Here is a 24981-nt window from a genome sequence, read left to right as displayed (position 1 = left end):
GCATACTCATAAATCCTCTATGGGATTACTTTTCCGATTTAACCTTTGTGCACACCAGCAATTCTATCGATGCTTTTTAATTTTAATACGAAAGAGAAAAAAAATTAGGAAAGCAAGCCCTTTTATGTCCAAACAAGTGTAATAGTAATAGTAGTAAAGTTGGAAGGGACCTTGGAGGTCATCTAGTCCAACCCCCTGCTCTGACAGGAAACCCTACACCATTTCGGACAAGTGGCTGTCCAGTCTCTTCTTAAAATCTTCCAGTGTTGGAGCATTTACTGCTTCTGGAGGCAGACTGTTCCACTGATTAATTGTTCTCACTGTCAGGAAGTTTCTCCTTAGTTCTAGGTTGCTTCTCTCCTTGATTAGTTTCCACCTGTTGCTTCTTGTCCTGCCTTCAGGGGCTTTGGAAAATAGCTTGATTCCTTCTTCTTTATGGCAGCCCCTGAGATATTGGAATACTGCTATCATGTCCCCCCTTGTCCTTCTCTTCGTTAAACTAGACATACCCAATTCTAGCAACCGTTCCTTATATATTAAATTATTAAATTAAAATCTGAACACACGCGTACAAACTAATATGTTCAGTTTGTACTAGTACCGTAACTAGTTTTTCCAAGTGCGTTGCTGGTAAGCAGCTTGTTTAATTGTAGAACAAGAAGCAAATTCTTCATAACTTGATCCTTGAATTGGCAAGGAATTTCCAGGACAAGCTAGCTGATTTAATCTTGGTGTAAGCAGCATTAAAGTTTCATGGAAAACCAAATCTTCCCTAATTTTTTTTCTTTTTTTGTTTCTTTCAGGAAAACCGACCGATTCCTGAACCTGGTCCTAATGGTAAATTGGGATGTTCACTTTTTGGAATAGCGGCATTTCATTCTCAGCTGGTTTGGTCAACGGGCGTGTTGAAGGGAGGTGCCCAATAGGTCTGGATGGTGGAAGGTGGAGTTCCAGGGAACGGTTGTTACTAAACCGGTCTCATTTATTTGCCAGATTTTTATCTTCACCCTGGTTTATTTACTATGCATTCTGTAAGGTAAATATTATTCAGTGAAATGTAAAAAAATATGAAGCATTTGAGGGTTTTCCTCAGCTTGGTTTTCTGTTTGCAAATTTTTCATTACCCAAACTAGGTAGCCTCATCAGCGCTAGTAACGAAACGCCTGCAGGAAAACAACCAAGCTCAGAGAGCACCAAGGAGCCCTCATTTCAGCCCTGAATTACAAATATTCTCCTTTAGTGGTAAGAATGTCTTGGGAGTCTATACCACATAAGGCATATACAAAAAGAGAAGGTCAGAGGACATGGGACAGAAGAAGATGAAGAGAAAACATGAAAGTCACGCTATGACAGCATCAAATAATTATGGTTGAGGCTGCCAGAAATGCAAGAAGTAGAACTTTGTATCTGCTTTCATACCCAAAGTGGTAAAAGAGGGAGATGAGGAGAAGACTAGACTAGACTAGACTAGAGTAGACTAGAGTAGACCAGACCAGACCAGACCAGACCAGACCAGACTAGACTACAATAGAATAGAATAGAATAGAATAGAATAGAATAGAATAGAGCTGGAAGGGACCTTGGAGGTCTTCTAGTCCAGCCCCCTGCTCAAGTAGGAGAACCTATACCATTTCAGACAAGTGACAGAAGAAGAAGAAGAAGAAGAAGAAGAAGAAGAAGAAGAAGAAGAAGAAGAAGAAGAAGAAGAAGAAGAAGAAGAAAGTAACAACAAAATCTTGAAACTCCTCCCCCTTCTAGTCCACGACTAGAAGTGATTAGTCAGTTAGACAGATGTCTGAGCTGCTTCCAGATGTTACTTGGATGTTTTGCACTTAAACAATGCTTTAGCCCCTTTTGCCCAGGCAACAGCACCTCCATATCTCCATCAGGGTCATCTCATGTCTTCAACCCTACACAGTGTTTCTTATATCATTGTGATAAAATTGCCCAAGCTGTGGACACCAGTGAACCGGATGAAAAGTTCAGCTGGGAAACCACTTGCCTGGCGGAGTCTAGCAGCTTGCCTCGGTGTGAGCCGACAAAGCATGGCCTGAAGTTATTAGTACTGGTACAGGTATTGCAAAACCATGTTCTAGTGTGACTCTTTTACATGATGGGCTTTCCAATTTCCTTGATTATGCCTGTATGCCCACCATGAATCAGTGTCCGGGAAATTGGAGTTGCCCCACTGTTTGACTCAACAGTTCTGGAAGAAATAGGACACAGGTGGATTTCAGGGCATAACTTGATAGGTAACCTGAGTCAAAAAATATCTAGGTTATGTCTGATAATTCTGTCTCTGAAATGTTCTGTCAATCTCATGCAAGACTAGGGACAAGGAAAGCCAACCATTTATTATTTATTTATTTATGAGACTTATATACCGCTTTAAGTGCAAGCACTCTCTAAGCGGTGTACACCAGTAAGCAATGTATATATATATATTTACATTGCCCCCAACAATCTGGGTCCTCATTTTACCTACCCCGGAAGGATGGAAGGCTGAGTCAACCTTGAGCCGGTGAGATTTGAACCGCTGACCTGCTGAACACAGTCAGCTAAAGTGGCCTGCAGTACTGCACTCTAACTGCTGCGTCACCTCGGCTCTTAATGCATTAGAAATATTGAGATATCTTTGTAAATATGACACCCTTTTGCTGTTTTCTTGGAACTGGATTGGATCCAGACTCATTCTTTCAATAGACCTTTGAGATTTGGATGATCCCAACCCAGTTGGGTCTCCAGAAGGCTGTCAAAACCTGGTGCTTTCAACAGGACTTTGGGGAAAGCATAATGGCGTACTCAGTGCTTTTTTTGTAAAAAAAAAAAAAAGGTGCTGGAACTCAACACATGTCATACAACACACCTTGCCTACCCTATAAGGTTCCATCCAAAAAAGGTGCCGGAACTCTGTTCTGGGCGTTCTATGACAAAAAAAGCCTTGGGCGTATTGTTCGCTACCACAATCTGAAAATTAACGAAAGCCGAGTTTTCTTGATCTTTGATTCCAGTGTTTCCCACGATATAGGAAGTCCTTGATTTGCAACTGGTCGCTTAGCAAACCGTTCAACATTACACCTGACTTTCTTGGGTCTACTTATGACCTGGATTTGAAGTTCTGATGGTTGGACACCTCCCCCCCCCTGCCGTGTGACCGAACTTCCAGTGCTTGGCAACGCAACTGAATTTACGGCTGCAAGGTCTCATGGTCACGTGACCAGATTGTATGATAGTTTTTGTAGGCTCCACAATGGTTATAAGTCAAGGACTACCTGTGTGGTTATTTGGGTTTTTAGCTCTGCAATTTTTAATCTTGTTTATCTAAACAGGGCATCTCAGCTGCTCTGAGTTGATTTTAATCATAGCCGTGTATGGATCCATTTCTACTTAAAGGGATTTAGATGAACTAATTAACCACATTTCTGCTGCTCTTGAAAAATCTGCCCCTCTTTACATTGTAAGTAATAAGGGTTCTTGAAGGCGATTTCACTCTCTGATTTATCTCTTTTGTAACAGAAGTGCTTTTGAAAATGCACTCTGTGGGAATCTGTGGGTCTGATGTGCACTACTGGCAACATGGACGAATTGGGAATTTTGTGGTGAAGTCTCCAATGGTGCTGGGGCACGAAGCTTCAGGAACCGTTGTTAAAGTAGGGTCTTCGGTGACCAAGTTAAAGAAAGGTGAGCTGAAGCTGTTCCCTTCCGTCTTAGTATCTGATGAGTAAAGATTGATCAGCATGTACAAACAGCTGGAGGTAGGGTCTTCCGGCTCCCTTCTTAATTGCTTCTGATTTGGGACAAATAAAATCATTTGAAAAAAAATAGTGGAATCAAGAAAAACAATGGTCTTATTTTGGGCAGATTTATTTATTTATTTTCTGTGGTGACTGTACCCGATTCTCTCTTGTCCCTTTCTCTACAATCCCTCCCTCTGTCCCTAAACTTCCAAACCAACCCACAAAGTATTATTTGGCCTTTGACTTAAAAAAAAGTTGGGCAACCACGATTTGTAGAAATCTTTATATACTGCTTTTAGATCCACCCTCTCTTTCATTAGTGCAGTAGATCCATCCTTCTATCTGTCTCCTAAAGTCCTTCGTGTAAAATGTGATAGATCTTCTCAGAAGAACAGCAGTGATCTTCAAAGATCTGCCTTGTCAGGTTGGAATTGATGGGAACTTAATGCTAGAACTGCATGGTTTTGTGGGGCCCAGGAGAAGAGTAAATCCAGATGTTTTCTAAATTATATCTCATCCTCTTCTGAGTAGCTCATTCTTGTCATTTGATTCTTACCTCAGCTTGAAAGTCTGTAATATGACTGGGCTGCTCTAATGATTATAAGAAATGCTTTGAGGTTTTTCGGGTTTCATCAGCTTTCAGGTGATAAATATTTAATATTAATACTTCGCAGTATCTAGGGGACCATTCACAGTTAAATGTGTGAATGATCCCCTAGATACACAAATCTCTGTAATGGGTCATTTGTTTCCTTCTTTCTCACCTTCTTACATCTCTTGCAGGTGATCGAGTAGCTGTTGAGCCTGGTGTCCCCCGAGAAATAGACGAATTCTGCAAAATTGGACGTTACAATCTATCTCCGACTCTTTTCTTCTGTGCAACCCCTCCTGATGATGGGAACCTGTGTCGATATTACAAGCACGATGCCAACTTTTGCTACAAGTTAGTTGCAATGTTTTGGGGGGAGCATGTCATGCGGCTAAGCAATCTGAAACACTGACCTGTCAGTTCTGGGCTTAATCGACTTTGTGCAATGGGCAATTCCCTAAACGGGGAACTCGGGTTACGAACAGACAAAATCTCAACCCCATAATTAAATTCGAAACCCAAATTACAACACAATGGTATATAAACTGAGAATCTGAACATTCAGAACCAGCCCAGTATCAGGCACTGACTCTGAGATCTTTACAAGCAAAGCAAATGTTTTATCACAGCCTTTCCTTTCCTTAATGGATAGACAAAGCACTATTCCAGTTTTCTGCTCCAATTGCTGTTTTTTTTCTGGGTCATTACAGTGGTCTGAAAAGAAAAAAAAAACAATTTAATCACACGATAGTTTTGTGTGCGTATTTCTAAAGTGTTCAGTGCTCAAAACCAGCAGGCTGTAGAATTTAGGGATTAACTAACAGAGAAAGTAAAATGCTCGTTTAATTGTGGATGGAGAACTTAAAAATGATTACAAATATTTATTTATTGAAATGATTTATACGGGTGCTACATCACCAGTGGTGGGATTCAGCCGGTTCGCACCAATTCGGCTGAACCGGTAGCTTATTTTTTGTTGCCCATTCCTAGAATAGACTTCTGGAAGCGGCATCCACACAGAGAACCAATTGTTCACATATTTGAATCCCACCACTGTACATCACACAGGAATGACCCTGGGCAGTGTACAACAATTAAAGCTAACCATTAAAAACCAACATTCGTGTTTGAGTTCATGGAAATAATTCTGTCCACAAGCAACCAACCAGTAGAGCTAACTCAGTCTTCTGGTCTGATGCTTGGGATAACATGTATGGATAACTTTCAGATCTAACAGAGAGATTGGTAATGAAGAAACAAACAAACTCTTTTCAAAAATCCATTTTTGTAATTCTGCAAGAGGCAGCAAGAGAATATGATTACATATCCCTTTTCCACCGCTAACCTTTTCCCTCTGCAGTTCTTAATAATTCCTTGAATGTTGTCATAATTTTTAAGTATTTTTTTTTGAATGTTGGATCATTTTTTAATTCTTTGTATATTTTAGTAATTCATCGAATGCTTTTTCTCTCTCTCCAATATTGTCTAGAACTTTACTTTCTGGGCTTCAAAGTCCTGTGGCAAGTAAACAGAACTTTCTCCATCAGTAGTTAAGAGATTGGGAGTTGCCAACAGGGCTGCGTTCCCTATTTTCTTTTTATGTTTTCCAAGGAACAGTTTTCAGACCCTGGAATCTGAACTAAAGATTAAGACTCCTCTTAAAATAGCAGAACTCGTATGCATACAACAGCAACGCCCGCAGGCAGTTAGGACTGGCTGATCTAAAAGCATGATAATGCCAGTAAGATTAACCGGAGCTTTGAAATAAAGGAAGTAACAGTCTTACTACACACCATTTGTTTGCAGAATCTCTTGTGGCTGAGAGTTTTGAAGAAGTAATTGTATATGTCAGTTCCAGAAGGATTAAACGGTTGGCCTGAAATTCATCCTTTTTCAGAAGAGGTTACTGAACCTCTAATTACTGCAAATCAGTTGCAGGAGGAAGGACGGTCACCCTATGGCCCAATGGCCCTTGACATGCTTACCTAAGAGGGGGGGAAATATTCATTTATTTTTATTCACTTATTAAATTTCTGTGTCAGGATTTTAATGTGGTGACACTGGATGGCTTACTATATAATAAAAAAGTTAAAAGTTAAAAGGCCCTAAAACAATTAAAATTAAGGGGGGGGAGATGAAAAATTAAAAAATTAAAAGGTATTGGATAACACTGAAAGATTAAAATAAATCAAGGGTCCCAAAGGAGCCTAAAGTAGAATATATATTTCGCACACACAAACACAGAGGGCCCAATAGGGATATGTTTTGGAGTCAGTATTATTCAACATTTTTATGAACTATCTAGATCAAGGGTCTCCAAACTTGGCAACTTTAAGACTCGTGGACTTCAACTCTCAGAATTCCACAGTGAATTCTGGGAGTTGAAGTCCACAAGTCTTAAAGAGTTTCCAGGTTTGGAAACGCCTGAAATAAATGATCAAACTGGATCAAACTTTCCTTACATGTTCTTTCCATGGGTTGGGACAGAAGGACCCAGAAGGCCCAGCTGCTCTGTTTAGACATGATGAGACATACATTCCCCAGATATCTATAGTCCAGATGACAGTTTCAAGGAGTGACAATTAGCTAGCTAGGTAACAAGTAACTTTAGCATCTTGGGTTTGTGCTTAATTTGTGTTAAGCCATTGTTTGTAGTCTTTTAATGTTTTATGGTTTAGATGTTTGGAGATATGGAGACTCTGGGTTCTACTTTACACACACTAATGGAAGTTCTCCGGTTTATTTGGTCTCTTTGCAGACTTCCAGATAATGTCACCTTTGAGGAAGGAGCTCTTGTTGAACCTCTTTCAGTTGCCATTCATGCCTGTAGAAGAGCTGAGGTGACACTGGGTACCAAAGTCTTCATTTGTGGTGCTGGTATGGAAAGACTTTGGGATTTCTTTGATTTTTCTAAACCTGGTGTATTATATTTGTCCCAATGGATGCTTCTTCCCGGACATGAAAATCACCTCCATCATCTTCATAACTGATTTGGAGACCACTTTGGATGTGGCATCCAAATTTCTCTCCTCAAAAAGTTCTTCTGGTGACCCTGTTGCTGCTTTTTTAAAGCAAAATCACGTTGACTATGGTGCTTTTACTGTTTCCCATCAGTGCTCTTTTTATAATGTGCTTTTATTGTTTAAAAAAGAAAGACGTTCCTTAGAAGTGTCTGTTGGCCATCAAACTCTGTGCAATAAATAACCAGACTTCACTTTGATGTTCCCCATCCCTCTGTCTTCTTAGGACCCATTGGGCTCGTGACTTTACTCATTGCTAAGGCGATGGGAGCCGCGCAAGTGGTGATTAGCGGTAAGACCAATTTACAATCTAGATGTCTTATTTTTTGGTGTGTTTGCAGTTCAGCTTTACACGTTTGCATGACATAAAGGACTAGTGTCGCCTGGGTAAATACAGAGCTGTTAAAAGGGACAAAGGAAGAAATAATTATTCAAGACACGAGGCAACTCTAGCATGCACCAAGTTTTTTTTTCTTTTGAATGTTAGTGGTGTCTTTTGCATCAATCATGAAGAATGACTGTTCAATGTAAGCCTAGTGTGGCTCTTGGTGAGTTCATAGACACATCTGTAGAATCTTCTTCTCATCTTCTGGGATGTGCTTTTGGCTTCCCAATCAAAATAATCACTTAGAGATTTCTTGATGGACGTCTTATCCAAATATAAACCAGTAGAGCCTATTATATTGTTCTCTTGGAGGCACTTCATGGATTCTCCATCATAAATCCACTTCCAGTTGATTGAGGGAAAGCAACATGTTGGTACTGCTGTACACGATACGGCAGTGTTTCCAACCTTGGCAATTTTAGGATGGATGGACTTCAACTCCCAGAATTCCCCAGCCAGCATGGGGAATTAATTTGTTTTGCTTTTCCTGAACTCTGCTAGCCTTCCAAGGTCTTCTCCCACCTTCAGCATTTCTTGGCCTCCTAAATGTTTTCATGGCAGAGCTGACATTTTCAGTTACCTTGGGAAAGTGCTTTTGGTTAGCACTCTTTAAAGAGGACCCCTAAAATTCTTCTACAGTACATATCCAACTTATCCTAGCTTATGAACTACTGCAGGGTTGAGGCTTTGGCTGAACCTGGCTCCCCAAAATTTTGGGTCCTGAGGATATTATCAAAAATAGCACTGAAACCATAATTTTTAATACGATAGAAGGCTATAGCAATTGAACAAATGAGGACAACAATAATGTTTGACTGTCAAGAGATGGGACTTGCTTTTAATTCAGTCTAAATATAAATGAAACTGCGTTTAACCTTTGTTTTACTTCTGGAGCCTCATTAATCAGACTCAGGACAGCAGGTGCTCTGAAAATGTTGTGTAGCCCTGGATAAAAGTCCATTTGTCGATGGGCTTGATTGCTACTCACATTAGAGTATGTAGAAAAAGGAGGGTAAATAGAATAGCTTGGAATGCAAGAAGTACAGTGGCATCTGACATTGGTTCAAATCTCAGATGTATCCAAGGTAGGAACGATTAATCAGCAGGATAGAGTCTATTCTTTAAAATGATGAAATGTCTTGAGAGAGCAAAGAATTTGCAGCGCCTTAAAGACTAACAAAGGAACTGCTGCCAGAAATCATGCTAAATTAACAAGGGTCATTTAAAGATCTTTTCCATGGATTGTTATGTAGTTTATGTAGATCAAGTTCTGTTGGCTCAAGGGCTTCATGAGATGTCCCATAAGTGGTGTATTGCAGAAACAGACAGAGATAGTGTCAGAATCCAATTATATTTTATCTCTAGTTATCAATTATAGTAAACCCCATTTCTGCCTTCTATGGATTCTGTCATACGATGAAGGGAAGGGGGTGAACAAAGGGGCTTTATGGCCCTCACTTCCTTTGGTATACTTCAAAGGAACTGGATGTGAGTCCAAAAGGACTCACCATAACAATGGGGCTATTACCTTTCATGTAGTTTTCTCTGGTCTCCATCCAGCCGGCAGTAAGGAAAAGGGGGTGGGAGTGTAATGCCTGAGACTGTCGCTGGAAGAAGGGGGTGATTGGGTGGGGCTACTGGGGAACCCCTTAAAACCTTGAATGGGAGAGCTTGGACCCCAAGTCCTGTCTAGAATGCCTGCAACCATTTTCTCTTAATAAAGGATGCCTGTTGGAAGAATTATTCCAAGAGTTCTGTCTTCTTAAGATGCAAAGTGGGGTGGGTCCTTACAGATAGGGAGTATGAAACTCTGCTGTCCCCCTTCCCCCCAAATGCAGTATGACGTAGTCCATTATGTAGGCCAGACATCACTCCGCTCAGATCATAATTAAATTAACCTATTGTCTCCTGGTGCTTTTGTGTTTATTATTGCTATGAATTTTTGCTTTCTTTGCCTGTAGATTTGTCAGCTCCCCGACTTGAGAAAGCTACAGAAATTGGGGCTGATTTCACCATCCAGGTCAAAGGGCAGAACCCTGAGGAGCTGGCCAGTATGGTGGAAAGCTTGTTGGGTTGTATGCCTGACATTACCTTGGAGTGCACTGGGGCAGAATCCTGCATCCAGACTGGAATCTATGTGAGTGTTTCATAGCTTAAAGGTGCATCAAAGAGTAATCGTCAGTCTCTCTCAACTGTGGGCAGTTGAGGAGGAGAGACTGAGAGAAATTCTAGATCATGTTGAGAGAATGGTAAACTTTAAAAAATGGGTTTTTAAGAAGAGACTGGATAACCATTTGTCTGAAATGGTATAGGGCTTCCTGCCAGAGCAGGGGGTTGGACTAGATGACCTCCAAGATCCCTTCCAACTCTGTTATTCTGTTTTCCTTCCTTCCTTCCTTCCTTCCTTCCTTCCTTCCTTCCTTCCTTCCTTCCTTCCTTCCTTCCTTCCTTCCTTCCTTCCTCCCTCCCTCCCTCCCTCCCTCTTTCCCTCCCTCCTCTAATACTGGAAGCTTTTAAGGAGACTGGATAACCATTTGTCTGAAATGGTATAGGGTTCCAACTCTGCTATGGTAGAGGGAAAGACAGTCCTGGCATGTTGACTTCTGGAGAAGTTGGACATGGATATGGTTCTCCTTGTTTCTTTTCAGGCCACCCGTTCTGGTGGGACTCTGGTTTTGGTGGGTCTGGGCCCAGAAATGGTCACCTTGCCCATTGTGAATGCAGCGGTGCGTGAGGTGGACATCCGTGGGATATTTAGATACTGCAATACGTAAGTATCCGTCATGAGTCTAGAGGAGCAAATAGTGATTTGTTTTCCTCATAGTGGGGGGGGGAAGGGGAAATGATATTTTATTGATCTTGGACACCGAATCAGGAACTGTGACCATGGAATGTTGTAAGACTTTGCCAACTTTTTTTAAAAAATTAAAATATAACAAAATGTCAGTCCCAGACAACTGTTGAAATCTCATAAGTTCACCGTTGTGCACTCTAAGGAAGAAAAATAGGTTTTCAAACAACGTGGTGTAGCTGCTATTTTATTTTGTCGTCCAAAAAAAATTGTGTAGCTAAAGAAATACAGTACACATTCTGCATTGCTTTTATCAAGAGGGTGTGGGCAGGTTTGAAATGGATAGAAAATATTGTACAATATAGATAATTTCAGTACAGAACATTTGGTGCTTAACCTGAGCACTATTGTACAAACATCTAATAGTTTGAACATAACATCAGTCAGGCATTTGATAAAGTAGATCACAATCTACTACTTGATAAGATAGAAAAATGTGGGTTAGACAGCAACACCGCCAGATGGATCCGGCCGTACTCAGCGTGTGGTCTTCAATGGAACTGCATCTACATGGAGGGAAGTGTGTAGTGGAGTGCCCCAGGGCTCTGTTCTGGGCCCAGTGCTCTTCTACATCTTCATCAATGATTTGCACAAGGGGATAGATGGGGAATTCGTCAACTTTGCAGACGACACCAAGCTGGCAGGAATAGCCAACACTCCAGAAGACAGGCTTAAGATACAGGAGGATCTGGGCAGACTTGAACACTGGGCACTATCTAACAAAATGAAATTCAGTGGTGAAAAAAGTAAGGTTCTACATTTAGGCAAGAAAAAACAAATGTACAGGTATAGTATAGGGGGTTCCTTGCTCAATAGTAGTAACTGTGAGAGGGACCTCGGAGTCCTAGTGGACCATCACTTAAATATGAGCCAGCCGTGTGCTGCAGCTGCCAAAAAGGCCAACACAGTGCTAGGCTGCATTAACAGACGGGTAGAATCAAGATCACGTGAAGTGTTAATACCGCTTTACAATGCCTTGGTAAGGCCACACTTGGAATACTGTATCCAGTTTTGATCACCACGATGTAAAAAAGATGCTGAGACTCTAGAAAGAGTACAGAGAAAAGCAACAAAGATGATTAGGGGACTGGAGGCTAAAACATATAACTAACGGTTGCTGGAAATGGGTATGTTTTTGCATTGACATCAGATAAAAATATAGCCATTCTCCCCTTTCGCTTTTAGAGTTAGATGATGCTGGGAGGATGCTGGGGGATGCGAATGAGAGTTCAGCTAGACATAACAACACTGAACTTAGCGTGAGAATCAAGGTTACTGAGCTTAGAGCTAATAAAGAATTGGCAGGCCGGACAGCTGGGGAGAAAGCCCGTGCTTCAAGCTAATTGGGGAATGTGATTTATGACTGTCAATTGGAGGAGGAAATTGTGCTTTGATACTATGTGCCCAGGGAGGGGAATTCAGTTTTTGACTTCAATTATGCAGTGGCAATGTTACGCTTCTCGAATAAAGATTCTTTAAGGTAAACAATGCCTCGAAGTTCAGGCATCTCTGATCTTTCATAGGTGTTGGAAATCTGTCTCTCAATATAAATCCTTGCCACCATCAGCCGTTCAAAAATCTGGGTGTCTCTACTTCCCCTTTGTCTTCTGCTTTCTTTGCAGGTGGCCCATGGCAATTGCGATGCTTGCATCGAAAAAAATAAACGTGCAGCCCCTGGTGACTCACCGTTTCCCTTTGGAAAAGGCAACAGAAGCATTTGAGGCAACCAAGAAAGGGATTGGGATAAAAATCATGCTAAAATGTGACCCTCATGACCAGAATCCCTAAAAAAAAAAAAAGAAAAAAAAGGCATTGCATTCCATTCTAACTTTCCTATTAGGGAGGATTAAGTCCATGGAGAAGAAAATGTAAACAAAGCCAATCAAAGCCTGAAATTTAATGTAGAGCTTTGTCAAGGAAACAAATGTTATGCAAATTGTTTGGAAACTTGATTCTCTTGAACCTAAACATAGACTTTGAAGTCAGATGAATTAAATGACCTCTGTCACTAGAAGTGAAATGTGTAATGGGACCCAGTGCAGAACTGTAAAGTTAGGTCTCCATGTCCAATTTTCTGCACAGCGCACCTCTCTGCATCTGAAAGGCATCAGGTTTAGGGCAGGACTTCGTACGTGAGACGTCACGATGGAAGGTTCCAACTTAGCATTTGCTTTTAGTAAACATGGATGTGTGTGGACCCCTCAAAATTTGAAGCAATAGTCCTACATCCACTCTTTGCATCAGTTAAGAAGCTCCTGCAGGAGTTAGTATGATGTTCTAGACCAGTTCACATGCAGACATGGGTACATACAGATATCTGTTGGGTGGTTTGACTGTAATCTTGTAAGATCGTCTAACGTGTGAATGAGGTAGAACGGCATAGACAGTAGGACTGTCAAATCTCCATTCCATCCTAAGAAATCCTTCCTTCCTTCCTTCCTTCCTTCCTTCCTTCCTTCCTTCCTTCCTTCCTTCCTTCCTTCCTTCCTTCCTTCCTTCCTTCCTTCCTTCCTTCCTTCCTTCCTTCCTTCCTTCCTTCCTTCCTTCCTTCTTTCCTTCCTTCCTTCCTTCCCATATATTTTTAAGTGATGCTGGAAACCTGTCACAGTTCCGTCCTACCTCCATATCTCCTGAAGAATCTGGAGGTCATAGGTTATTAGTTACCACTAGTTCCTTGAACAATGTAATTACTACACTTCTTTTAGCCCTAACTGCTTTATGGATGTATATTTGTGTATGTATGTGGAAAGAGTATCCTGGTTACTCCCATGCTCAGTTCTCTGCAAATACATACATTGTACTTGAACATCCTGGTTTTGTAACTCACAGGGATACCTTTACCCCTTACTGTTAGATAGAACAAGAACCACTTCCTTGTAAAGCCATGCCCCCTTGTGAGTTGTAGACACATGCCACAAAGACACAAAGCCATATCCCCTTGTGGCATGTAGGCAAGTGGCCCAGGTGAAGAAATTTAATTTGGAGTTCCTGCTCAGCTAATATGGTAACCCCAAGGAGAACTTTCGCTAACAAGGCCCTGGCATGCCAAGTTTGTTCTTTCTCATTAAAAATTATGTTGCCTGAGCAAATAAAAGAAGAAAGAAGCTTCTGTTAAAGTCTGTTGAAATGTCTTTCATGGGTCGGTTCCTCTCCAGCTAATTCTAAGGTGTTTGAAATTCCAAGGAAATAAAATGCTTTTTTTCTACCCACTTTATTTTCATATTTTGGTCTTTGTCGTTTGAGGCACTGTTTGCCTCTGTGTAAGGGTGGTGGGATGGTCCTGCTGGCAATAATCACAATTTCAGCAGTGTTTGCAGATAGTCAGTGTTCTAATCTAAACATTTAAAAGCAACGGTTCAGTATTTCCGAGTATGTTTCCCTCCTGATAGTCAAGCTTCTATAAAATATACACTGCTGCATATTTATTTGGTCACAAGATTCCTATTTATTCCAATGAAGAGTGCTTAGTATTATAGAATAAGTTCCTTAATAAGAATAACAGAATAACATAGTTGGAAGGGACTTTGGAGATCTTCTAGTCCAACCCACTGCTCAGGCAGGAAACCCTACACCATTTCAGACAAATGGCTGTCCAGTCTCTTCTTAAAAACTTCCAGTGTTGGAGCATTCACCACTTCTGGAGGCAGATTGTTCCACTGATTAATTGTTCTCACTGTCAGGAAGTTTCTCCTTAGTTCTAGGTTGCTTCTCTCCTTGATTAGTTTCCATCAGTTGCTTCTCATCCTGCCTTCAGCTGCTTTGGAAAATAGGATGACCCCCCTCTTCTTTGTGGCAGCCCCTGAGATATTTTGTCCGAAATGGTGTAGGGTTTCCTGCCCGAGCAGGGGGTTGGACTAGATGACCTCCAAGGTCCCTTCCAACTTTACTATTATTATTATTATTATTAAACTAGACATATATAAGGCATATATATATTTTGTACTTGCAAATTTATTTAGCAGGGAAGGAAGAAGTGTTTATAAGAGCTTCTAGTAATTGAGGTTTCTAAACCCCAACTGAGGCATGGGGGGAGAGAGGCATGTCTGAATCACATCATCCTTTTTTTGGGTGGCATCTGTAACAGGAATAGAGAACTTGAAGCCTGCTGAATGACACTATTCCAGCTGGGAAATGAGCCACATAATTTGCAGGTTGACAACCCCCCCCCCCATTCTGGACCTATGTCGATTAGTATTTCACTTCTTGTCTATATTTAAGTGCTTGGTTTAATCATTTTTAGAGCCTTAATCTGCAATTAAAATCCTCTTTGATCTAGGTTGAGCCTCGGTCTGGTTTTGAGTGTCTAAGGCAGTGCTTCCAAATCTTGGCCCTTGACAATGGGTGAACTTCAATGCCAATTTCACACATCTTTAAGAGGCCAAGTTCAGGAACCACTGTTCTAAAGAAATGCTAGAATCTTGGCAAAACCCGACATTCTTTAGTGAAGATGTGTGGACTTTAATGCCATCTTCACACAAGTTTCAGAGGGCAAGTTCATGATCCACTGTTCTAAAATACTAAAATCTTGGCAAAAACCTACATTCTTTAGTGAAGATGTGTGGATTTAATGCCAACTTCATGTCTTTTCAGGTGGTCAAAACTGGGAAACACTGCTCTAAGGAAATGCTGGAATCTTGGCTACATTTGCAAGGTCAACATTTGAAGTTCCTCGGTAGTGAAGAGAATTCCTAGTTTTGTTTTGCTAAAGTTCTGAGCAGAATCCTGGCCCTGAAAAGAAATAATGGGGTTGGGTTCAAGGCGATGCTTCTTTGTTGCTGTTGCGGTTGCAGTTGTTGAAAAATCTAGCCCAGCAAGATAACATGGAGGCCTCAGGGCCCATCTCATTCCATTGCTAGGTCTTGAAGGGATCCTCCCCCACATTTGTCTAGAGTTACTTCAGTGCTGGACTTTGACAATTTCTTGTAAAGCCACCAACTTCCTTGTTGACTTTCCTTAAAGAATAAGATGCAACAAGGGCTTTAAAAATGCAAACGGGAAATTCCACGCTTGCAGAATTGTGAAACCAGCTTGCAACTTGGCACAGCATGGTGGGTGTCCCCAAGAGCTTCTAATTTCCAGGGAAAGTCTGGCCTGAGGTCACCAGGAAACTTCCGTGCCTAGGGTGGATTTGAACCCAGAGGATTAGGTTGTGAATAAATGATCTGACGAATGAATGAATAAATGTTTCCTTTACTACTGTTGTTATTTGCCCTAGAGGGATATGTGCCTTCCCACCAAGGGCTGGAACCCACAAACGCTCTTTAGATGTCATCGTTCCAACACAAGGTTATTACTCACGGTGCCTGCTGTCCCTCGCCAGGGATCCATTTTGCAATATCGGAGAGGGCAAATTTGAGCACAATTGTTTATGCCCTTTGTTTTTCTGTCTTGTTTTATATATAACATTATAGGGGAAAAAAGGGCTAAACTTGCTCACAAATCTGCGATACTTTGTTGTGGTTTATCACACTACTAGGTGGCAGACATTATTAGGGGAGACTTGTTTTTTTTAAACTTTGCACACGTCTCTCAGATGGCTGGGGAACTGTGAGGCTCAGAAAATAAGTGGTAGTTTATACAAGCGGCTTAGGAATCTAGCAAATCAGCAGACAGCTTTGTTCAGTTCTCTGTTCAGCTTTCGTTAAGAAGCCTTAAAAAAACCACGTCCTCTGTGTTATGGAACAGGAGTGGGTTTGTTTTTCTGAGTGTTCAGATTTTTCTCTCGGGAGATTGAGGTATGAGGTGTGTCAAAGCATACACAGCAATTGATGCAAACACGATTCAACTCTCAACCCAACATTCTGTGTACATGTATTCCTCGATTTATAACCAGCACTGAAAAACTGACTTATGACCATTTTTCACACTTAGAGCTGTTGTGGCATCCCTGTGGTCATGTAATCAGGATTCAAGCACTTGGCAACTGGCTCCTATTTATGACGGTTGCAGTGTTCCGGAATGATGTAATCCCTTTTTGCGAACTTCTGACAACTAAAGTCAACGGGGAAGCTGGATTACTTCACAGCTGGGTTACTAACTTAACAACTGCAGCATTTCACTTCACAACTGTGGCAAGAAATGGGGCAAAGCTCTCTTAACAACTGTCTTGCTTAGCAACAAATCCACTTTTGATATTTTGAGAACATCACAAACGCTCTTCCCAACACTGGGCAATATTGGATTCCAGGGTTTAGTGATCTCCTGATCCACAGATCTCCCACTACTACACCAGCAACTGTAGTTAGCATCTTCTGAGGCAAAGTGGGCTAACTGGACTCCGGTCTTTGGGTCAAATACTTTCAACTTTCTAAAAGGAAAACAACTTTTAAAAGAAAAAAGCCTTGTGATTCACTTTTCTGAAAAAAGGAAACTCCTGTAAGGGAGTTTATCCAGATCAATCACATCATGAGGTTTGCCAAACATAGATATGAATTTATTGGGTTGGGCAGTCGGTTATATACTCTGAGAAACTTCATTGTAAATGCTTTGCTTGAGACAGGGTAAATAAACCAAGCCCTATTTGCTGTTTTTTCTGTGATAAGTAAGAATCAATATCCTCTCAATAAATGTCACAGGACCCGTGATTTATGTAGAAATGTGAACGAGGCTATTAATAACCACTCTCTATATGCAAATCTTTTCTGCTGTAGTAAATATTAACATCACGGGGAAGCATTGCATTGCATTGCATTTGAATCTCAGGGCATTTACCTCACAGCTAATTTTAAGAACATTTTATGTGCCAGATTGCTATCAAAAACATCCCAACTCAGTTGAAGAATGTTGAACACCAGAAGCTGCCTAAACCCTGATACTGATTCATGCTGATGAAAAAAAGAGAAAAAGGGATGGGGGGACTGTATGTCCTTGACACGCTAAACAGACCCTCAAAGACATGTTGGGTGATGATATGGAGCAGGCCCGTGTGCTGGCCCAAATCATTTATGCTTCACCTACTTGAGTATCTACACCAAGCTAGAGCTGGTGCTGCTTCCCAATGGACCCCTCAGGAGGCAGTTTTGTTGGCCTTCTAAGTTGCTTTAATGGTGTTGAATGAGGACTTAATCAATTCCTTTTATCTGATTCTGGTATGTATTTTGTTCTTAGCTGTCTTTGCCAGGGAAAGGCAAAAGATAAATTTTCTATCTTTCTTGTCCATCCATCCATTGATCCATCCATCCATCCATCTATTGATCTATCCATCCATTGATCCATCCATTGATTCATCCATCAATTATATCCATCCTACCATTATATCTATTCATCCAACCATCATATCCATCCATCCATCCATCCATTGATCCATTCATCAATCATATCCAACCATTATATTCATCCATCCAACCATTATATCCATCCATCCATTGATCCATCCATCCATCCATCTATTGATCCATCCATTGATTCATCCATCAATAATATCCATCCTACCATTGTATTTATTCATCCAACCATCATATCCATCCATCCATCCATCCATTGATCTATCCATCAATCATATCCAACCATTATATTCATCCATCCAACCATCATATCCATCCATCCATTGATCCATCCATCCATCCATCTATTGATCCATCCATCCATTGATCCATCCATTGATTCATTCATCAATCATATCCTTCCAACCATTATATTAATCCATCCAACCATATATCCATCCATCCATCCTCCTGGCATCAGACAGTTCAGCCAAACATTAGAATTTCTTCCTGGTTGGGGAACAAGATCTTTCCCACATACCATTACAAGCCTCTTATCTACGACTCAAGTTGACGTAGGTTGTGTCGTATACATTTTAGCAAAAAAGAGGGAAAAGCTCACATACTAAAAAGCATTTGCATGAAGTTGGTAGGAGTTCATTTATAGAACCACAATGCAAATATAAACCTAAATAAAACTTAAATACAGGAAGGACATATTTGGCTTTATGGAGAAACAGTGACCAGGGGATGAATTTTAGAATGTTTCGAACTCCTTTCTGAACGAGCCCCCCCCAAATTCTCCCAAATTTTGCAAGTCTTTTTTTAATAAAGATTTTATTGGTTTTCTTTTGTATACATATGTTAATTTTTCCAATCAATGAGTTGTCTGGGATTAGCTATGCTAATACATATTCAATTCCTAATCCTTCATTCTTTCCTCTAACCAGCGGTAAAATAAATCCCAAATTTGATAATAGTCTGTGTCTTCTTTATCTTTCAGTCTCATAGTTAATCTGTCCATCTCTGCACATTCCAATATTTTCCTGATTATTTCTTCTTCTGATGGCAATTCTTCATTCTTCCAGTGTTGTGCGAAGATTATTCTCGCTGCTGTAGTGATGTGTAAAATTAAATATAAACTCTGCTTATTAATCTTTTCAGGCATTATACCTAGTAAAAAAAGTTCAGGTTTAAAATCAACATGTTCACCTAATATTTTTTCTAACTACGTATGTATCTTTCTCCAATAAGCCTTAGCTTTGCCACATGACCACCAGATATGGTAGTACATGCCTATATTATGTTTACATTTCCAGCATCTATCTGACATATTTTTAAACATTTTTGCTAATCTTGCTGGTGGCAAGTGCCATCTATAAAACATTTTATACAAGTTTTCTTTATATGAGGTTGACATTGTTAGTTTGTTCGTCAATAAAAGAAGACAATTATACAAAATTATTGAAACAAATAAAGCTAGACTTGGAAAGATGGGAAAATCTGCAGTTGTCAATACTAGGAAGAATTGCTGCAGTAAAAATGAACGTACTGCCGAAGATTTTATTTTTATTCCAAATTTTGCAAGTCTTGTCTTTACCCCAGACCAGATCTCTTCACAAGTGTGTGTGAATCCAGATCCAGTCCTATGCAACCAGTTTGTAAGAATTGCCCCATTCTCCAAAGAGAAGAGCAGGATTGTGGGATTTCTTTCAGTTGTGATTCCACACTCCAGTTTCCAGGGTGTGCTATCGTTGTGGATCTGCCTCTTTTTTACTATAATTCAAAGTGGAAGAGATCTACAAGTTCCATCTTCGGATGACAAGCCAAGTTGCAAATCCTGTGTGTGAAAGTACCCAACAGCCCCTTCTCAGTCCTCTACCCCTCCCCTCCCCTTGTGGATTCGAAAGGATTATCGGGAACTGATCTGCTGTCTTTCTGCAGAGCTCAGGAGAAGCAGCTCAACCGCGAGTTGCTCTGAACCAAGAGCTGCGTTGTCTAGACAATAATTATAGCTTTGTCTTCCTGCAAAGAGCCTCCAGGCTTATGAGGTGACTTTTCCAGAGTCAGCAAAGTTGGCATTAGCTGAAGAGAGGGCAGCTGCCTTGAGCAAGAGCCCAGAGGAGGGATAAGGCAGGTGTCTTTGCCAGGGAAGAGACCAGCTCAAGGGGGAATTGACCAAAGCTCCCAAAGTGTCAGCTGCCACTTCAAGCTTGCCTTTTGCTGTCACTCAGTGCCATGAACTCTAAGCGGGCTGGATGGGAGGGGGGAGCATTCAGGGAAAATGAAAAGTTTACTGCATCTTCCTGAGACGTGGTTTCAAGGTGAACTGGCTGGGAATGGAATACAATGCATACTTTAGAATAGAATAGAACAGAATAGAATAGAATAGAATAGAATAGAGTAGAGTAGAGTAGAGTAGAGTAGAGTAGAGTAGAGTAGAGTAGAGTAGAGTAGAGTAGAGTAGAATAGAGTAGACAGATTGTAGAATAGAATAGAGTAGAGTAGAGTAGAGTAGACAGATTGTAGAATAGAATAGAATAGAGTAGAGTAGAATAGAGTAGAGTAGAATAGACAGATTGTAGAATAGAATAGACAGATTGTAGAATAGAATATAGAATAGAATAGAATAGAGTAGAATAGAATAAATAGAATAGAATAAATAGAATAGAATAGAATAGAATAGACAGATTGTAGAATAGAATAGAATAGAATAGAATAGAATAGAATAGAGTAGAGTAACAGATAGTAGAATAGAATAGACAGATTGTAGAATAGAATAGAATAGAACAGAATAGAGTAGAGTAGAGTAGAGTAGACAGATTGTAGAATAGAATAGACAGATTGTAGAATAGAATAGAATAGAACAGAATAGAGTAGAGTAGAGTAGAGTAGACAGATTGTAGAATAGAATAGACAGATTGTAAAATAGAATAGAGCAGAGTAGAATAGAATAGAATAGACAGATTGTAGAATAGAATAGAATAGAATAGAATGGAATGGAATGGAATAGAATAGACAGATTGTAGAATAGAATAGAGTAGAGTAGAGTAGAATAGACAGATTTTAGAATAGAATAGAATAGAATAGAATAGAATAGAGCTGGAAGGGACCTTGGAGGTCTTCTAGTCCAGCCCCCTGCTCAAGCAGGAGAACCTATACTGTCTCAGACAGGTGAATGTCCAATCTCTTTTTGAAACGACCATTCTGAAAACATCTCCTTTGAATTTAATTGGATATTGGGCGAGCCACCATGGGGAGGTACCGAAGGGAAGGAAAGTTAGACTTGGCCATTTTGGTGTGCGAATATCAGCTCTGGCTTTGCACTCCTGTACTGTATTTCACTTGCCCTCTAGTAAACTATACCTTCCTCAACAAATGGAGTTAAGGATGGTTCTTCTTTGGAGGCTCAAGCTGAGGCTGGTCTGATGAGGTTTCAAAGGAAGAATGTGGGAAAGTTGCGATAGTAGTGATATCTGTAGCTCGGGTGTAGGATGAAGTTTTGTTCTTTGAGCTTGTGGGTTGGTTTCCGAATGTTTCGTTACCAGCTAGGTAACATTTTCAGTGGAGTTGAAGGGGACATTAGTGTCAGTTTTCTTCTGTTTATAAGGGCTTCTGAAACCTTAATGTTGGAGAGTGTTCCTTACTTTTGGGTAGAATGGACGAGTGGTATGATAGCCTAGATTTTTTCCAGCCCAGGAGAAGAACATGTCTAGCCAAGGCCTTTAACCACTAGATAAGATAAGATAATCTTTATTGTCACTTTTATACTGTGGGCACAACGGCACACATCAAAAATGAAATTTAGTTGCCTGCTCTCAAAGTGAAACACATACACGACACACACCTAAACATACTATGAACAACATATGTATAGACCCACACCCCTACATATACGTAGCAAATAAATATTAAATATTGTCCATCTTGCATATATAATGGAAGGAGGAAGCTTGAGAGTTCGCAAGGTTAATGCTGTATGGAATGAAACTCTGGCTGAATCTGGATTAAAGATATGTATCTTTGCATGACATTTCAGGATATAGTTGGGGGGGGGGTTCAGCCCCTGGTCATTTCCAAGAACGCATCCACTAAGTTTTTATATCAGCACGTGGCATTATCATTATCCCCTTGGAAGTTTTTAATCTTCAGTCTAGTCCAGCATTTCTCAACCTTGGCAGATGTGTTTGCCAAGGGCTGGACAAAGAACCAGATCCCCAGGACTCTTTGGAAAACCAGTAGAGTTTTTATTCATTCCCAATAGATGAAAAAAAAACACAGACTAGTAGATTGTACAAAATAAATGGAGATTTTTGGAATGTATATTGTTAAACTAACAAAAAAATTATTCAAGAGAATATACATTTCAGTTGAAATAATTGTTTAATATAAGCACTGCGTACAAACGTACATATACTTAATGTATTCCATCAGCTAAGCCAAAGTGAATAAAACAAATCTTGAAGGAATCAACTAAGCTTTGAAAGACTCCATCAAGACCTTGCTCCATGACGAGTTTGCTCCATTAAGAATTCTCTGATGCTGTGATTTCTACCACCTTCAGCGATACAGCACAACAGCAGTCAAGTTCTAATCTATATTAGTAGCTACATTTTCTGAGTTAGCGTCTGCATTAAACTTCAGTGCATAAAGCCTACTACCTCCTCAACATTTTACAGTGTGCAGATACAACAACACTTGCAACTTCCCCATTTTCCCCCTCCTTTCACAAAAAGAACTGTTTGGAAAGGTAGAAGAGAAAAAAGAAAACATCTACCGTATCTTTTGATCTAAGCAGGGCTAAACATGGTTAGTACGTGAATGGGAATCTATTAAATGATTCCAGGAGTGTGAGTTAAGCTGCAGAGTTGAAAAAACAGTCCTCTGGAGTAGTGTTTCTCAACCTCAAACACTTTAAGATGGGCCAAAGAAGCTTTTTCAAGAGGCAACTGGACTCTCTTTGTTTTTCCTTGAAGACCTTTTTCTTCTCATTCAAGAAGCTTCTTCAGTTCTTCAAAAGAAACCTCTGGGATAAGAAGTGAAACATCTTAAAAGAAAAACAGTTGCCTCTTGAAAAACACCTTGAGGCAACCATGACGGATGACTGAGAATCACCATAGACTTTAAGATGTGTGGACCTCAACGCGTGGAATTCCCCAGCATGCTGGGTAACCTTTATTTGACCCAGCATCTGATCCCCAGAGACAAATACTTCTATATAGGATTTTCCACTCTATGTTTATAGTATCTATCCATCATGGCTGCTTCATGGTGGCCAATGTCACCTGTAAAATCAGAGTTCCCTCTAAGTTAAATCCAACAGGTCCAAACATGCTACTAGAACTCAAGGTACAAGACACTGTTTAAGCTTACCATGATAAACAGTGAGGTTAAATTGGGTTAAAGGGAAGAATAACTCATCTCTGTCCAACTTAGGGACTATAATTGTTGGAGTGGATTGAGGAATGTTGAATAAATAATTGACAGGGAGTGCTACAAAGCTGTAATCTAGGGTGTTTAGTCACCTGTTAATGCTGAACCAGTCTGCACTTGTAATGGAAGGGCTGCCTTAGTGTCAATGATATCATATCATTCTGTTTTTGTAGTTGTTCAGACTACTCTTCCAAGATGTGCAGACTTGAGACTGCAGGGGTTGGCCAAAGATGGCTTCTCGATTATCATTGTCAACCGTGAGACCTCAATTAAAGTTCTTGACAGGACAAAAAGTATGGCTTTCTAAACATTTACAAGATATCGTCCACGACCTTGTTGAAAATGAGGCTGTTTTTCTCCTCCTTCCCAGCTGACAGAAAGAAAGGAACACAGGCAACGGTGACTTCTATACTCTATCCTCACCACAGAGCAACAGAGTCTTAGAAAGAGAATGACTAAAAATTCTCATAGTGATGTATAAAGTGAGCTTGGTCCCGCTTGTTGATTTTCTGACATGCTTTCTCCACATTCTTGGTCATGCCAGGTGGGCCACAGCTGAAAACACCAATTTTCCGGACCTGAGAACAAAAAAACAACAACAAAAAACCCAGCTCAGAATCACAGAGATGCAAAATAAAACAGTAAAATAATACCAGTGAGGGAAATAATTAAATTTCCCCCTTGTTCTAACTTCTAGAGCAGTGTTTTTCAAACTTGGCACAACTTTAATATAAATGGACTTCAACTCCCAGAATCCCCAAGTCGTCAGCTGAAGTCCCAGAATTCCCCAGCCAACATGATGGTTGGGGAATTCTGGGAGTTGAAGTCTACTCATTAAAGTTGGTAAGTTTGTAAAACGGTGTACTAGAGCAGAGGTCCCCAACCTTCTGAGCACCAGGGACCAGTTCTGCGGAGAAAGGTTTTTCTGTGGACAGGAGAGTATGTGGTTTTGTGTGCTGCCTGTATCCCACGGATGGGACTTTGCTTGTTTGTGTGGACCGGTTGCTGGCATGCCGCAGCCCGGTACTGGTTCACGGATTGGAGGTTGGGGACCCCTGCTCTAGAGGAGTAACATGGATGAGCAGCCTTGGCAGAAGGCAACATTTATCCAAAATTCCCATCACATTTCTCGCCTGTCTTTAATTATAAAGAGATGGGAAGATTCCTTTCTGCAATGTCTGTCAAATAATTTGAGATGGGACATGGGACCTTTGAAAGCTCCTTATGAAGTTTAGCTACATAGCTGAGATTCTCTATAATCTAGGCAAACATCTTCCTGCCTGCAACAGATCATCACTGAATCCATAGAAGTTCAGTCTTCACCTCCTTCCTCACCCTGCAAAGTTTGTCACTGACCTCAGGATGAACCTCTTGCAAGGAGCAGAAAAAGGGCACGAAAGGTGGTCGTCCAAAGTGGGTGATGGAACGCAGGCCTGTGAACAAGCTCCGGTTGAGGACCTTTTGGAAGTGACGTTCACAGATGTACTAGAAAGAGATCAACCGATCATTAGAACAGGGCTGTCGGGGATCTGGAGGAGAAGGAACCTCTGTTCCATTGAGGGACCAACCACTAATCTAGTCACCATGAAGCTATTGATTCTCATTGTGGAACTAGACTCAGAAACTAGAACTAGACTAGAAACTAGAAACTAGAACTAGACACGATCAGAAACATTGGTTCCAGACTGAAAATAAGGAGACCCAAGATGACCGGGAATGGCTTGTTTAAAGGTACTCAATCATGTCATATTCAAGATCAAGATG

General features: G+C 40.6%; 2 protein-coding genes across 5 annotated transcripts in view; one reads left to right on the top strand and one right to left on the bottom strand.

The window, feature by feature from the left end:
• The window catches only part of SORD (sorbitol dehydrogenase), a 17618-nt gene extending 3827 nt beyond the window's left edge, over positions 1 to 13791 (top strand). The window contains exons 2-9 of one of the 2 annotated variants that reach the window (XM_039339510.1): positions 804 to 837; positions 3517 to 3681; positions 4521 to 4680; positions 7085 to 7203; positions 7573 to 7638; positions 9693 to 9868; positions 10380 to 10501; positions 12205 to 13791. In XM_039339510.1, coding sequence (XP_039195444.1) covers positions 804 to 837; positions 3517 to 3681; positions 4521 to 4680; positions 7085 to 7203; positions 7573 to 7638; positions 9693 to 9868; positions 10380 to 10501; positions 12205 to 12370 — 1008 coding nt within the window. In that variant the 3' untranslated portion in view covers positions 12371 to 13791. The other variant, XM_039339511.1, reaches the window with a different exon arrangement.
• Positions 13792 to 22148: 8357 nt separating this feature from the next.
• Positions 22149 to 24981, bottom strand: part of LOC120306363 (dual oxidase 2-like) — a 50285-nt gene continuing 47452 nt past the window's right edge. For all 3 annotated transcript variants that reach the window (XM_039339504.1, XM_039339505.1, XM_039339506.1), the window contains exons 33-34: positions 24574 to 24702; positions 22149 to 23795 (exon numbers count right to left, since the gene is read on the bottom strand). In XM_039339504.1, the coding sequence (XP_039195438.1) occupies positions 23673 to 23795; positions 24574 to 24702 (252 nt within the window). In that variant the 3' untranslated portion in view covers positions 22149 to 23672. The remainder of the gene's footprint in view (positions 23796 to 24573; positions 24703 to 24981) is intronic.

This window comes from Crotalus tigris, unplaced genomic scaffold (genome assembly GCF_016545835.1).
Source record: "Crotalus tigris isolate CLP2741 ecotype Arizona unplaced genomic scaffold, ASM1654583v1 scf7180000017735.2152567, whole genome shotgun sequence".
Classification (NCBI taxonomy): Eukaryota; Metazoa; Chordata; class Lepidosauria; order Squamata; family Viperidae; genus Crotalus; species Crotalus tigris.
Note: the sequence above shows the minus strand (reverse complement) of the source record. Positions and strands in the feature narration are given on the sequence as shown.